This window comes from Triturus cristatus, chromosome 8, assembly GCF_964204655.1.
Source record: "Triturus cristatus chromosome 8, aTriCri1.1, whole genome shotgun sequence".
NCBI lineage: Eukaryota > Metazoa > Chordata > Amphibia > Caudata > Salamandridae > Triturus > Triturus cristatus.
Window position 1 is genome coordinate 521,775,375 of NC_140591.1, and position 15,831 is coordinate 521,791,205.

The window sequence follows — 15,831 nt, forward strand, 5'->3', positions numbered from 1 at the left end:
TGAAAAAATAGTTCTACAACTGGAAGATCAGGTAAATTCTCTTTTTCGCATACAAATGTTTTATCAAATGCATAATGTTTATACAGACAGTGGTTCTGTGGGGAACCTTTCACGGATCCAGCCCTATTGGGCACCGCTGTTATAAAGAAAAAGACAGGTGCAATCACAGTGTCCGACATCAAGGTATCCCCAGTGTATAATCTATTATATCAAACATATCAAGTCTTCTTTAGGCTTGACATTGAAGCACAAATGGTTGTAAAGAGGGACTGCACTGGGATATTCTGGAACCTTTCGGAAATTTTCAAAGTAAAATTTATCAAGCAGTTGTGAAAATTATGTAGACCGTTGCAAAGTTCTTGTGAAAAAAATTCTCATCCCCGCCCTACCAGCTCCTGTGTACTGTACGCACCTGCAAAATTCCAAAAACGCATGTGGATTTTACACATTTATTCTGCCATCTTTTGTTTAATACACTTGACAGTATATTGGCAAATGTAAAGGGAACATTCTTGTAGCCTTTTAGAAACGAAAATAGGATGAAATTAGGATGACAAGATTATAACCCAGAAAACAATAACAATAAAATGACATTATTGTACTCTCATCGGATATTTATGAATGTCTTTAAAACATTTACAGACTGCAAAGGAGAAATTTACCTTTTATGCCAAAAAGCACGTCATAGATGTTCATCCTAAAGGGCCAGTGTAAAACGCTCATGATTAAAAATTGGGGTCATCCGAAAACAGGGTTGATGACAGACTGTCATGATCTGAACCCCAACTTCACTAGTCCTTAAAGCTTTTTACTTTGTGCTGTAACATGAAATACAACTGCTTGGTATACAAGTAGCACCCACATATCACCATTATTTCCTTTTCATTTATATACCTGCACCACAGATCTCCTCATCATACCTCTAGTTACAACATAGACTACATTTCCCATGTAAATGCTGCATGGTATGCATTTTATTTCGTTATTTTTTGGTACGGCCCACGATTAAAAAACAGAGGCATCTACGTCAGGTCATCTGTAACTCCAACTATTCGAACCCGCCACGGGTATAATTACCTCAAAATGTGCTTTATTCCTGCTTTCCGTGAATTTATGTAGCTCCTTGCAACTAGCGTACACCATCCTCAGTTATAAGGTGATCATCTGTGGTACCCAATAGGGCCTGCTCCCTTACTGCTTGATGCATCTTGTGCATGAGAAGGCCATAATCAAAGCAGACGCTGCAGAGCCTTAAAATTTGAAATCTTAAACGTTATGCATATTTACTGGTTTGTATTCCACCTGGACAGATGATCCCTACAAATAGGCCCTTGACTAGTTCAATTCCAACCAATGAACCCTAACAAAAGAAGACCTGCAGAACAGACAGCACATTAACAAACGTGATGCTGCTGAATGTTGCACCAAAGGCCTTCATACACAACTGCATAACTCCCCCAAAAATCTCAACAAATAGGAAAATATCAGCACAGTACTACTTATGCAATTTCCACGTTTTACAATGAATGCATTCTAAACACATGTTGTGATAAACATCTTCAGGTTCCAGCGCACAGCAACAAAGCTTGCTGTTCAAATTAATACACCTGTGAATATACATATATAATAATATTTTAGGCTACATTATGTATATACATAGCAAACAAGTGATTTGGTTGCACTAACTAAATATTGAAAATAACCAAAAGCCGTGTAGAAAAAAGTCTGCAAGTGCTAAATGTTGAATTATGGTTTGCACGCCTGAAGCAGGCGGAGCTCTTGGACGATGACCAAATCGAGTGAGGTTCACTGTAACTTTAGAGGTGAGCCTCGTGATCATGCCTGTGTGTCTGCAAAACCCTGTAGTAGTTTGATACAATCGCCAAGATCATTTTCAGCAGGGACTACGTGAATTATTGTGCATTAGATACTCTGTGTACACTGTACAGACGATTGGTATTGCATAGAAAAATTCAGATGTGTTTCACTCTGTGATAATAGATATATATTGCTAATGTACATATATATTTATATATTGTCTCATGGTTAGACAAGAAATAGATGCTTCACTTGGGTTACGTTACCATATATCTATGTACAAAATCAGATGCCATTATACAGTTGTTCCCCACCCCTCTCTTCTGCATAACCAGATCCACTAGCATGCTACCACTGAGGTGTGTGGTTGTGCATTAAAAGTTGCACACAAGACAAGTTCAGTAAGGCTCTTTTTGGGAGATGGGCCATCTATAAGTTACAAATGAGCATTTCCACACTGCCGGGAGTGAAGTAAGTCCAAAACAATGTAAAGGATAGGAAACAGCCACCGCATTATAAAGCCATATATAGTTTTCACTGGTACATTTAAAAACCATTATCAATGTACAGTAGGCTCAGCGAGTGCCGCAGAGAACACCTTAGGTGGTGTGATGTCTAGGATCTCGAATAAGCACCTTCGCTTTGCAGGCTGCCTTAATGTGCAAGGCCCAGCCGAATCTGAGACGCGAACCCAACTGACCCAAACTTTGATAACAGACAAAGAAATGTGCAAGACCCCGATGGGTAGGTAGTGCATTCAATGGGCGCATTCAAAATACTGCATGATATAAAAAGCACTTAAGCACACACATAAATGTCAGTCACACAAAATGGCTTGGATTCGAGGCGCTGTAGTCGTTCGATGCATCATGATAGCAATGTCCGTTGCAGCGGAGCTCTACAGGGCCCGTAGTCTTGCCAGCAGGGCCTCTACTTCGGGAACGGGCTCGGATTTGGTAGCCGAGCCGGCGGGTTCGTTCGCCTGCTCGTGGCTGCTTTCCGAATGACCGCCTGCCTTCCTTCCGGCAACTTTGGCCCGCGTCGTCGATGAATGCGACTCAGCATCGTAATTAAGTTCCTTTTCAACTGGAGCCCTTGAAGCGTTGAAGTTGATGTTGTGGCGTGAACGTGATCTTTCCAGTGCGGCCTTCTGGTTTTCTGCAGTAGGGAGTAAGAAAGGATAGCGTTAGAAAAGAAGTCCATAATACAGTGCTACATACCACATGCGCGGTTCCCTATTTGCAGTTATGAAAGGAAACCAACGAAAAATGTCAATAAGCAACGTTAGTTCTTCGATACCCTGTGTTTTATTTATTGCAAAACTAGACACATGTTTATCATTTACATGGTTGTCGCTTAAAATGTGAAACCAGGCCAGCTAAAAGGATTTGGTATAAAAATCTAAGATTATATATCCAGTTTTACCTCTTACTACCGAAAAAGATCACAGTTAAACTTTGGATTGCACTTCAAACTTTAAAAATGTTCATCTGTACAGTCGCTGAATCACAGTCACATATGTCTTTCCTGATTATGTACAAGTTACTTACCTTCAGTAACGCCTTATCTGGTAGAGACTATCTAGCCACAGATAACTTTCCTTATAATCCTCAGGCATCAAACTGGATCCCAAAAACTGCTGTGAGCAGTACCCCAGTGCACTGGTAGGTGGTGTAGTACAGCTCCGCATGACGTTGTCCACCCTTGAAGTGATTTGTGCGGTGCTTATAAATAGGTACCATCCCAGCACGCTGGCGTCTGTTTCTTTACGCAATTTTCCATGCAAGAAGCGCAGAGCCAGGAAGAGCACGGACCACTGGTGTGTTAAGCTAGAGCCCTTAAAAGGGAAACCAGTTTGCAGAGCGGCTCGATAGTCTACAAGATAAGGCGTTATCGAAGGTAAGTAACTTGTTCATATGATAGTGACTTCTAGCTTCAGATTCCTTACCCTAGATTAGCTACCCAAGACATACCTCACTGAAGGGGGGGATAGCGACATGGATCTATAATAAAAAAATTCTGCAGGACCGAACGGGCAAAGTTCGTCTCTCGTTGGACCCGACTGTCTAAGCAGTAGTGCTGCGTAAATGTGTGCAGGAAAGCCCACGTTGCTCTTTGACAGACATCCAGAACAGGTACTCCACAAGCTAATAACAGTGGTCGCAGCCTTGGCTCTGGTGCAGTGAGCATGCAAACTTTCAGGAGGTTGCTTTTTTGGCAAATACGTAGCAGATTTTGATGCAGAGAACCCTCATCATGAGATGGTCCATTTCTGCATCGCCTTTCCTGTTTTGGCCCTCATGTACCGCACAAAAAAAATGCTTTTAAGCACTTTTTCATGACTGCCAGAAAAAGACTTCCAGAGGGTGTGGCGGAGTAGAGCTTTTTTTGCAGCTAGTCTTGGCAATGTTTGATCTCACACAAATTTTTATTTGACTAATTATCAGTTTAAGGGTGGGAGCGGAGAACTTCAAGAGCAACATGCTGAAGACTTGAGTGAATCTCAGTGTTACAGCCATTTTGATTGTTTGGACCCCAAAGGGAGAGATACTGAGACTTACACTTATCAAAGTCTTTCCTGCTGTTCTCCAGTAGTGTCAGTACATTGTCATGGACCACAGGGGGAAAGCTGGTGCTGACTAGTATTCCCAAATTTTCTAATCTGGACCTGCCATGAGGGAGTCCAGGACTTGTTGATGGGTGGGGGAGGGGGCGGTGCTTTGGCATGGCTTCAGTGATATGGTCAAGGGTTCCAGAGCTAAAAGAAAGAGCAGAGGTGACAGGGGACATCCCTGCCTCGTGCCTCTGAAATAAAACTCTGGAGCCTATCTGTGCAGCAGGATTAGCATATTACCATTGAACCATCTTAAGCCAGTTTCCTACGATGCCAAAACATTTCATGGCCTGGAAAAGATACAGCCATTCCACTCGATCAAGCACCTTTTCTGTATCTAAGGAAAGTAACACTTTCTCAATGTTATCCTGCCTTGTACACCAGAAGAACAAGTTACTTACCTTCGGTAACGATGTATCTGTAAGAAACATTAGTTAGTTAGATTCCTCACCTTAGAATATCCCCAGGCGTCAGACTGGATCCGGAAGATTTTTCGTCAGCAATACCCCTTGCGCGTCGCTAGGCGTCGTCTGCGGCTCCGCGTCCGTCGTCGGCGTCGTGCGCCGGAATGACGTCGGAGTACTTAGACGCCGCCCTCGCGCGCTGACGTCAGTTCTTGTACATAGCTTTCCGCGCCAGGAACGCAGAGCCATGCAAAGACCGACACTGGTGCCAAAAAGAAAATCTAGGGGCCTGAAAAGGATAACCTTAACCCTAGATGTCAGTTCGCAGAACGGGGAGGATGGGTGGGTCGGTGAGGAATCTAACTAACTAATGTTTCTTACAGATACATCGTTACCGAAGGTAAGTAACTTGTTCATCTGAAAGAAACACGTTAGTTAGATTCCTCACCTTAGAATAGATACCCAAGCAATACCATCCCCGGTGGTGGGTCTGCGAACCAAGATCACACCAGAAAGTCCTGGACGACAGAACGGCCAAAGAAGCCATCCCTCCGGACTTGGCTGTCAAGGCAATAATGCCTGGCAAACGTGTGTAGCGAAGCCCACGTTGCCGCCTGACAGATGTCCTGCAAAGGGACACCTCGTCCCAAAGCAGTAGTAGCCGCTGTGGCCCGAATAGAATGGGCGCGCAGCCCAACAGGAGGGTCCTTTTTTGCCAAGGAGTAACAAATTTTGATGCACAAAACGACCCACCGAGAGATGATCCGTTTGTGCACAGCTTTCCCCTTCTTAGCACCCACGTATCCAACGAAAAGTTGGTCGTCCACCCGGAACTGCTTTGTGCGGTCCAAATAAAAGGAGAGCGCACGTTTTGGGTCCAGACGGTGGAGCCTCTCTTCCTCTTTGGAAGGATGCGGAGGCGGAAAGAAGGTGGGCAAGGTGACAGACTGCCCAAGATGAAATGGAGTCACCACTTTCGGAAGAAAGGAGGGACGAGGCCGAAGGACAACCTTGTCCGGATGAACAGACAGAAAAGGAGGCTTCGAAGATAAAGCCTGGAGCTCACTCACCCGTCTAGCCGAGGTGATGGCTACCAGAAAAGCAGTCTTAAGAGTCAGAAGACGAAGAGGACAATTGTGAAGAGGCTCGAAGGGAGCGCACATCAGGAATGTCAAGACAAGATTCAAGTCCCACTGAGGCATTACAAAAGGAACAGGAGGGAACGTGTGAGTAATGCCTTTTAGAAAGCGTGTAACCACAGGGGACTTGAAAAGAGAAGGCTGATCAGGAAGCCGCAAGAAGGCAGAGATGGCAGCAAGATAACCTTTCAGGGTGCCCAGGGCAGAGCCCTGCCGGGCCAAAGAAAGAAGAAACAGTAGAACCTCAGAAAGAGGGGCGGAAAGGGGATCCACAGCCTTTGCTGTGCACCATGCCACAAATTTGTTCCACCGGCAGGCGTATACCGTCTTTGTGGAGGGACGCCTGGCTGCCAGAATGATATCACAGACTTCAGGAGGCAAGTCAAATGGCATCAACTGCCGCCGCTCAATCTCCACGCATGGAGGTGGAGGCTGGACAGGTTCGGGTGGAGGACCGTCCCCTGCTGCTGCGACAGAAGATCCTCCCGAAGGGGCAGACGTATCGGAGGATCGGTCAACATACTGAGTAGCTCGGGATACCAGTACCTTCGTGCCCAATCCGGAGCCACCAAGATGACTTGGGCCCGGTCGTGCCTGATCTTCTTCAGCACTCTGGGCAGAAGTGGTATAGGCGGAAAGGCGTACAACAGACCGCAACTCCACTCGTGACGAAAAGCGTCGCCGAGCGAGTGCCGCCTTGGAAATTCCAACGCGCAGAGCTGCTGATATTGCGCGTTCTCTTCGGTGGCGAATAGATCTAACCAAGGCTCTCCCCACTGCTGAAAGAGACCTTGCGCCACTTCGGAGTTCAGACGCCATTCGTGATCCATCATGCACCGGCGGCTGAGTTCGTCCGCTCTGGCGTTCAGAGAGCCCGCCAGATGTTGAACCACCAGGGTGATGCCCTGGTGTTCCAGCCATGTCCAGAGGCGCAGAGCTTCCTGACAAAGGGTCCACGACCCCACCCCGCCCTGCTTGTTGCAATACCACATGGCGGTGGTGTTGTCCGTGAACACCTGCACAACACTTCCTCGGACAGAGGGAAGGAAGGCTTTCAGTGCAAGCCGGATCGCTCTCAACTCCAACAGGTTGATGTGGAGACGAGACTCCGCCGGAGACCAGAGGCCTCTGATCTCCGCCTCTCCCATATGGCCACCCCATCCCAGGAGGGACGCATCCGTCAATACGACATGCTCCGGTTGGGGAAGGGAGAGGCTTCTGCCCATGACCCAATCGCGGTCCGTGAGCCACCACTGCAACTGCTGTGCAGTGCCCTCCGAGATCAAGACATGGTCGGACAGGTTGCCGTGATGCTGGGCCCACTGAAACTTCAGGTCCCACTGCACAGCCCGCATGCGCCGCCTGGCGTGATGCACTAGTAGGATGCAGGAGGCCATCAGCCCCAGAAGCCGCAACACTAGCCTGACCGAAACCCAGGATAGAGGCCGAAAGATGGGAATCAGGGCCTGAATATCCCGGACCCGCTGTTCCGGTGGATAGACCCGGAACTGCACCGAATCGAGAACTGCTCCGATGAAGAGGAGCTTCTGAGAGGGACTCAGGTGTGACTTCGGCACGTTGATGGAAAATCCCAGCAAATGCAGGAGATCCGCCGTAGTCTGGAGGTGGGAGACGACTGCCTGGGGCGAGCCCGCCTTCAACAACCAGTCGTCGAGATAGGGGAAGACCGGAACCCCTGATCTGCGCAGATGAGCTGCGACCACCGCCATCACTTTCGTGAACACCCGAGGGGCACTGGTGAGGCCGAAGGGGAGCACGGTAAACTGAAAGTGCTCTTGGCCCACCGTGAACCGCAGGTAACGCCGGTGGGCCAGCAGGACGGAGATGTGGAAATATGCGTCCTGCAAGTCCAACGCTACCATCCAGTCTCCAGGGTCGAGGGCAGCCAGAACCTGAGCCAGAGTTAACATCTTGAACCTCTCCTTCCGGAGGAAGGCATTGACATTCCGGAGGTCCAAGATAGGGCGTAGGCCCCCTTTGCCCTTCTTGGGAACCAGAAAGTAGTGGGAATAACAACCACGACCTACTTCTGGACTCGGAACGCGCTCGACGGCCCCCTTGGCCAAGAGGGCCGAAACTTCCTCGTGGAGAAGATTCAAATGATCCCCCGAGATACGGTGGTGCTGCGGTGGCATGGCTGGAGGGGTCGTCTCGAAGGGGAGGGAGTAGCCCCTTCGGACGATTTGCAGCACCCACCTGTCCGATGTGATGGACCGCCAGTGGAGCAGGTGATGGCGAACTCTGCCGCCCACTGGCGTGAAATGGGCCTGAAAGCTCGGACTAGGAAGGCTTTGAGGCGGATGCTGCCGGGGTGGATGTGGGCTGACCGCGTCGTCCTCCAGAACCGCCTTGGCGGAAACCACGTCCGCGACCGCGCGCAGGTTGGGTCTGCGGCTGGTGGCTAGGCGCACGTGAGGAGGCACCCCTTCCTTGGCCACGAAAGGGGCGAAAAGCGGAAGTTTGCGATCGCGGGCCGAGAGGCCCAAGGACTTGGCCGTAGCCCGGGAGTCCTTAAAGCGATTCAGCGCACTGTCCGCTTTCTCGCCAAAAAGGCGAGTGCCATCAAAGGGCATGTCCATGAGAGTGCTCTGAACATCGCCCGAAAATGACGTGGACCGCAGCCAGGCGTGACGTCGAAGCGCCACTGTGGTAGAAATTGCCCTACCCAGCGAGTCCGTAGTGTCAAGCCCACACCGGATAGCGTGCCGTGCTGCATCCCTCCCATCGGCCAGAGCCTGGGTAAGTCGTGTCTGGACCTCCTCCGGACACAGGGGCAGCACGTCCTCCACCGCATCCCACAGAGAGTGGGAATAACGGTCCAAGAGACAGGCGGTGTTCAAAGACCGCAGGCCCAAACTAAGGGAAGAGAACAGCTTCTTGCCAAACTGTTCCAGTCTCTTGGAATCCCGGTCCGGCGGAGCGGTCGGGAAGGAGGATTGGGAGGTAGAGGCCTGGGTAACCAGGCTGTCGGGGGTAGGGTGTTGGGACAGAAAACTGGGGTCGCCCGGAGCAGGGCGGTGGCGCCTGGCGACGTTCCTGTCCACAGGAGGAACTGTGGAGGGCTTGGACCAGGTGCCCTGCAGAACGTCAATGAGGGCCTCATTGAATTGCAGCAGAGGCTCAGTGGAGCTTGCAGCAGACTGAAGCACCTCAGTGAGGACGTTAGTCCTCACAGCCACGGCAGGTAGCTCGAGCCCAAGGGCTGCGGCCGCCTTGCGCAACACCACAGAGAAAGCTGCGCCCTCCTCCTAAGCCACAGTCGGAGGAGAGACGAATCCAGTGTCCGGAGAGGTATCCAGGCCACTGGCCTCCCCCAGTTCATCTGCCCAGTCCTGTGACATTTGAGCCTGTGCGGCCAAAGGATCCTCGGATCCCTCCCAGTTGTCCCCATCATCCGATTCCTGGTATACAGGAGGAAGGTACGGAGCCGGGCGGTAGACATAATGTGTCTCTAGCGGCGCCGAACCGGCGCCAGCCCCGGAGCGGGACTGAACTGGGGCTCGACGTCGAGCGGAGTCGGCGTCGGGGGTGGTACCGGTGTCGACGCCGGCGGAGGAGGCGTGACGAGGTTGACCGGCGTCGGCGGGGACTCGGGAACGGGTCCCTCGGGCGCTTGCGGCGTCGAGGCCGGAGCCGGCGCCGGGGCCGGAGCCACCGGCAGGCAAGGCAGCCCTGTCGGGTCCGCGGGGCCCGAAGGCGTGCCAGCGGGCGTCGACGGCGGAGCCAGGCTCCTCATGGCCGAGAGGAAGGCACTGACCTCCGCCGGCGTCGCGTTAGTCCCAGGGACCGGCGGGTATGGGGACTTGCGCGGCGCCTGCGGCTCCGCCGGAGCCGCGGGGGTGGAACCACCCTGACCCTCGGCCGAGTCGCGCGACCGGCGAGGGGAGTCCGAAGAGCGGTGTCGCCTCTTGGACTTCTTGGAATGCTTCGACTTACCCGAAGACTTGGATCCCGACGACCGATGGTGACGTCGGCTGCGGCTCCGCGACCGATCCTTGGACCTCCTCCTGGACCGGGATCGAGAGGGGCGCGGAGCCGAGTGGCGAATCTCGAGAAGCTTACGGGACCGCTCCCGTCTAGCCTTCGAGGTCAGGGCCTTGCAGTCCGAACACAACTCCGCGTTGTGGTCGAGGCCCAAGCAGTACAGGCACCGGCGGTGATGGTCCGTAACCAACATCAGGCGGTTACAGTCAGCACAGGCTTTAAAACCAGGCATCCTACCGGCACCGGCGTCGTTAGACAAGATCAAAAAGGATCGAAAAAGTTAGTCAAAAAGTGACTAAAGGGGTAGCTCTCCCGGATCTGCGCTTACTGGCGCGGAAAAAAGAAGAACTGACGTCAGCGCGCGAGGGCGGCGTCTAAGTACTCCGACGACGTCATTCCGGCGCACGACGCCGACGACGGACGCGGAGCCGCAGACGACGCCTAGCGACGCGCAAGGGGTATTGCTGACGAAAAATCTTCCGGATCCAGTCTGACGCCTGGGGATATTCTAAGGTGAGGAATCTAACTAACGTGTTTCTTTCAGATGCTTGGGTGCTATTACGAGCCGCTCTACGATTGAGTTGCACTTCGCTTCTGTTCCGAGAAATAGTACCGCCTCTCTCCTGTGTTTCGAACCTCCCCAGGTTGTAAACGGGAATCGAGGTACTTTTTGTGGCTTACTGAACAGAAGCGACTTGCAGGCCTGTTGAACGAGCCGCATTCGGCTCTTGCAGGCTTGCTAAACGCTCCCCCACACGTCGGACCAGGAAGGTCCAAACCGCAGTCGCGGTAACATTCCTTTGTTGTGTCATATGGTGTGTCCTATGGAGTTCGGGGCTGTATGAGTCCAATACCGCCAGAACCCCGAAGACAGGCACATTGAAAGGGAAGGGTTTTGCCAATAACCCGCATTTTGGAATTCACGCACTGGAAGGTGTACATAACTGTTTTACGAGTAGTAATTCTGTAAAGACCACGGAAGGTCTAGTGACATCTGAATAGGTCTATGGTTGGCCTGTGGAGCCAGGGTGCTTCCCTTAAACAAAAGGGGAAATCTAACCTCATTTCTAATTCTCGCCTTATGTGGCAGGGTCTGATTGAGCTCCGTGGAAGTTAGCTCCTTACCCCCAGTAACCTGTTGCTGTGGTTTTCTAGGTACGCCCTGTTTGTGAATGTCTTTCCAGCCACCTGTACTTTGACCACACAAGTGTCGACAGCTTTGTGTATGCCCATAGTAATTGTGCTCTCCAGTCTATAGAACAAGATAAAGACCTTGGCTTCTCAGAGGCCACTCCAAAGCATAAGGAACCATTCTTTTTATTTACAGGTACAAAAGGGGCACGGCACATATGGGTGTGAGAGACATTAACTGTAGTGCGTTAGAACTATGTTAACGATAGGGTATTGATACTTGTGTGTTCTTTTTCTTTACAGATCCCCCTCCCTGCTGACCCCATCCTTTCCTTCCCTCACATGATCTCTCGATAGAGTCTGTGTTGTCATTCAGGCCTTTTGAGCTATCAGGAGGTGGAACCCATAGCGCATCGTACGTCTCCGAGGATCTGCGGACCTGACATGTAGAGAGTTGTGAGGAGACGGCTGCTGCACCGATTGGGTCATTGCCCGTGTGTAGGGAAAAGCTGGTGACACCCAAATGCCAGAGGAGGGCCACTGGGACCGTTGCTGCACTGATCAACTCATTGCCAATGTGCAGATACCAAATCAGCTATCCTGTTTGCCAGGTAGGGCCGCTGTGAAAGTACTGCAGTGCTGATCCAGCCGTAGTCCACATGCGGAACCAAGTCAGCGACCCTGCTTGCCAGGTGGGTCTGCCATAAAAAATTGCTGCTGTGCCGATAGGGCCATAGCCAGTGTGGAGAGGAGGAAAGATGACTCTCTGTGCCGGTGGATGGAAGTTGTGGTGAGGGCCTGGTAGTAGGAGTAGGAGTACTGGGACAAGGCAAGGAGCATGGTCTGGTCAATAAGGAGGCTGCTGTGGTGTCACATCCCCACACCAGTGGAGAATATTCCAAGAAACCTACCAGCATTGAGAACCTCCCTTCCCCCACCAGCTGCAGGGCAATTTATGAGGAACTAGAGGACACTTAACAGCAGGTCAAGCAGATCCACCAGGTCTGTGTTCGAAAGACTTTCTGGAGGCAGCCACTGTACCTTAAGCACCAGCGAAGGGGCTGTGGTCAGAGCCCCCCCTCCACCCCAAAGAAGCCTTGGGCTGCTCAACTGTGCTACTTGAGTCAGTTTCTCTGGACCCATAGTAGGCCATGCACCGGGACATGAGGAGTAAAAGGACTCAATACCCACTGTTGGCTGCAGTAGCTCCTGCTTGTACTGTAGCTCTCTGAACGGGGTTCTGACACAATGGTGTTCTGGCAAACAGATGAAAATACAATATAAGAGGTCCCATTACAATACTGAAGGACATCTGAAAGCAACAGTGGTGTTTGCTGCAGAGGATGATCTGAGAAAATCTTTAGTAAAAATGTGGGCTAAAATCAAGACACCCTCACACTTTACCCCCATGCGTTCCTGTGTCAACAGACAAAGAAGCTGCATAGGCGCTTAATGGTGTGATTTATGGATCACCAAGAGTGATCAAACACAAACGACGTGGTTGCAGGCCAAGGTGCACCTAGCTTAGGGAGAATACGGTAGTTAGTAAGTTGGCCTCTTTTCCCTGTTCAGCAGAAGTAGATTGGATCTCTAGCAAGGTGTCACCTTAACGTGAATTAGAATGTTTTCGGCACCTAGGGATTGAAATATTGAGGGATTGAAATACTGAGGGATCACGTAAGGATCACAAACTGTAGATAGCTTTATAAAAAATGGAAAGAGAATCCCCCATTCGCTCTTGATGTGGTGCCGTGCTGCATAGTTGAATTAAGCCTAAAGTTTTTGTCCTTCTTGAACATTCATCAATTTGTAATCATCACTCTCTATATACACCCACACAAACACACACATACATACATACATACATACATATATATCCACCACGATCGTTCCTTCGACGTCAGCAAAAAACGACGCCACAGCCACTGAATCCTTTAAACAGCGTGTTTATTCAAGTATAGGTTTTGGCCAAAACCTATACTTGAATAAACAAGCTGTTTAAAGGATTCAGTGGCTGTGGCGTCGTTTTATGCTGACGTCGAAGGAACGATCGTGGTGGATTATAGGGGTTCGCGACCCCGCCACGGCCCACCGCCGAAAGGGGCCCGGGTCTGTCCGCGACAAGGAGCTGTGGATATATATGTATATTACCTACTGGCGGTCGCCAGTAGGTAGTTATAGTTATGACCCCTTTTCCATAGGAAATCCGCAACATTCTATTTTGAATAACTTTGGCGCCGGTCGACGAATCCTCGCGAATTTCTCAAAATAGGTGGGGCGCTACGCTCCGCTCCTACCCTGAAAGTCTCGGGGGGATTCGTCAAGCGGGGGCTGAGATAAAAGGGGGGTCCCAAAACGCGTTTTTCCCATGCATTTTTCCATAGGACCTTTAGAACGAGCTACAGCCCGAACGGCTGAACAGAATTACTCAAAATTTGGCAGAGAGGTAGTCCCTAGGTCAAGGAAGTGCCTTTTGTAGGTTTGGTGTAAATCTGTTCAGTAGATTCTGAGAAAATAGCCTTTAAATCAATATATATATCTGAGCCCGCTTACGGTACGCTTACCGTACGCTTACGGTAAGCGTACGGTGGCGTGCGCGAGCGCGATTCTGTTTGGCTCTTAGATCTTAGTAAACATTCGAATCGGTCGAAACCAGGAAGCGGCGGCCGCCATTTTGTGTATTTCGCTCTGAAAAAAAAGAGTGAAAACAAGGAAAGGGGGCAATGAGGAGAGTTACAGACCCCCTAACATTTGTAAGGGGGTCAAAGAAGGACAGAAAAGTACAAAAAAACCATTTATTGATTTTTAAAAAAATCACGGGGTACGCGTACGGTAAGCTTACGGTAAGCGTACGGTAAAAAAAAATAAAAAAAAATAAATGAAAAGCAGATTTAAGAGTTTAGATATTAGGGAGCTCTAAAAAGAGCTGTTGTGTTTATGAAGTCATTTTTTTAGTGGTACCTACAAGTAAGTACCGATGCAGAGTCTAAGGTTCAAGAGGAAGACTCTGTTCCCTTCATCATTGAAGTGCACACCATCTCCTCTATAAATGTCTTGCATGTCATAACGCAAGTTGTTGTGGTAAATGGCACCCATACCATAGTCACGGAGGAAAGCAGAAACAGATTTGTTGACGTGCTTTCTTGCTTTGTCAATCTGTGGACAGAAATGATTGGACCAGTTCCATTTTTGCCTTTGGCATATGTTGGAAAACACAAAGGCAGTTTTAGGGAAAAGTGTAAACAGTTGTGCAAAGGTGTCCTTCATAAGCATTTCCAGACCTACCCCAGTCAAAGTGCCTAGGTCATTGCCACCACAGTGCACTATTATGAGGTCAGGGTGTTGGATTTGAATGAAGGATTTCACCAATGGCATCAATTGGTGCCACTTTAACCCTCTTTGACCAATCCATTTAATGTCTACATTTGGCAAAGCAAGGTCTCTCACCATACCTGTTTTCTCTGCAAACTTTTCACTCCAGAAGACATAGCTGTGCCCTACAATCCACACTGTGAACATCTTCAAAGGAGAACTGGATGCACTCAGGAGGTGTCTTTCAGTAGAATGGCAATATGAAAAGAAAGACAGTTTGGAAATGGAGGCATACATATTTTTTTCAAAACAAAAAGAACTGATTGGCTGTTTCATACCATTCTAGAATAAAAACTAGGCTGTATGTGTAAATTAATAGAAGCATGTTTTGTATTGGTAAAAAAAAATGTGTAACCAAAGAACAGTACTATGGATTTGCTGTTAGGTTTGAAAAGTCAAGCACTCTTGCTCTGTGGAATTGAAACATTGTTTGGCGAACTTCTGACCTAACTCAACACAGCAGTGTTCCATGAGCTGTTGCTATGGTAGCAGGCAGAAGTCAAGTTGGGGGAAGGGTACTAGGCAGAAGTCAAGTTGGGGGAAGGGTACTTTTGGAAAAGGGTTGGTTTTCAACCAATAGAAATGTGTGATTACATTTGAAAAAAAGGGGGAAGCACTGAGATTTGAAACTTACAAGTATATGTGTGGAAAAATAGAGGGAAAGTTTGCCATTATCTGGTTCTGCTGAGAGGAGAGAGGTGAACACAACAGAGATCCTGGCTCTGATAATCTGCTGTTTGAGTGTCACATTTCTTTCACAACTAACTAATTTTAAAGGTGAGTTTACAGTTTGAGAGGGGATGTATGTGGTAACTTAAGAAATGAATAATAGAAATGGAAATTGTTTTTGTTGTAGTTACACATGGTGGTTTCATAATGTGTCAGTCTGTAAAAGTGATTTTCACTTGCCCCGAAAAAAAAAAGAGCAGTAAGTGTGCTTTCAAATTGGCAAAGAAATTTCGTTTTGGGACTAATGTGAAAACATGACTCTGTGTGGAAATAGGAATTACAGGCAGAGATTTATTGCGTATTGCTCTGGTGATTTCACAGTTACATTAGATGGAAAGGGGGAGCGAATTTTTGGGGGAAGAAGCAGAGTCTTAGCACACACCCATGTGCTTGCCATGTATAGTCATGCACAGTATTTACAAGCGAGTGGGGTTTTCAGGTTTCAGTCTGTAATGCAAATACATTCAGCATCACTAAGGCTGGTTGCCCTTGCTGGAGTGTAGGCAGTCACCGAGAATAAACATGGTGGTGGTCTGAAAAAACAGTTTGGACATGTGCATTTAAATAAATCAAAAAAAGTGGTTTCATAATGTGTCAGTCTGTAAAAGTGATTTTCACT

General features: G+C 49.1%; 1 protein-coding gene across 3 annotated transcripts in view; it reads right to left on the reverse strand.

Moving 5' to 3' along the window:
* Window positions 1-435: 435 nt before the first annotated feature.
* Window positions 436-15,831, reverse strand: part of DIAPH3 (diaphanous related formin 3) — a 2,278,729-nt gene continuing 2,263,333 nt past the window's right edge. For all 3 annotated transcript variants that reach the window (XM_085621985.1, XM_085621986.1, XM_085621987.1), the window contains one exon: window positions 436-2,976. In XM_085621985.1, the coding sequence (XP_085478111.1) occupies window positions 2,717-2,976 (260 nt within the window). In that variant the 3' untranslated portion in view covers window positions 436-2,716. The remainder of the gene's footprint in view (window positions 2,977-15,831) is intronic.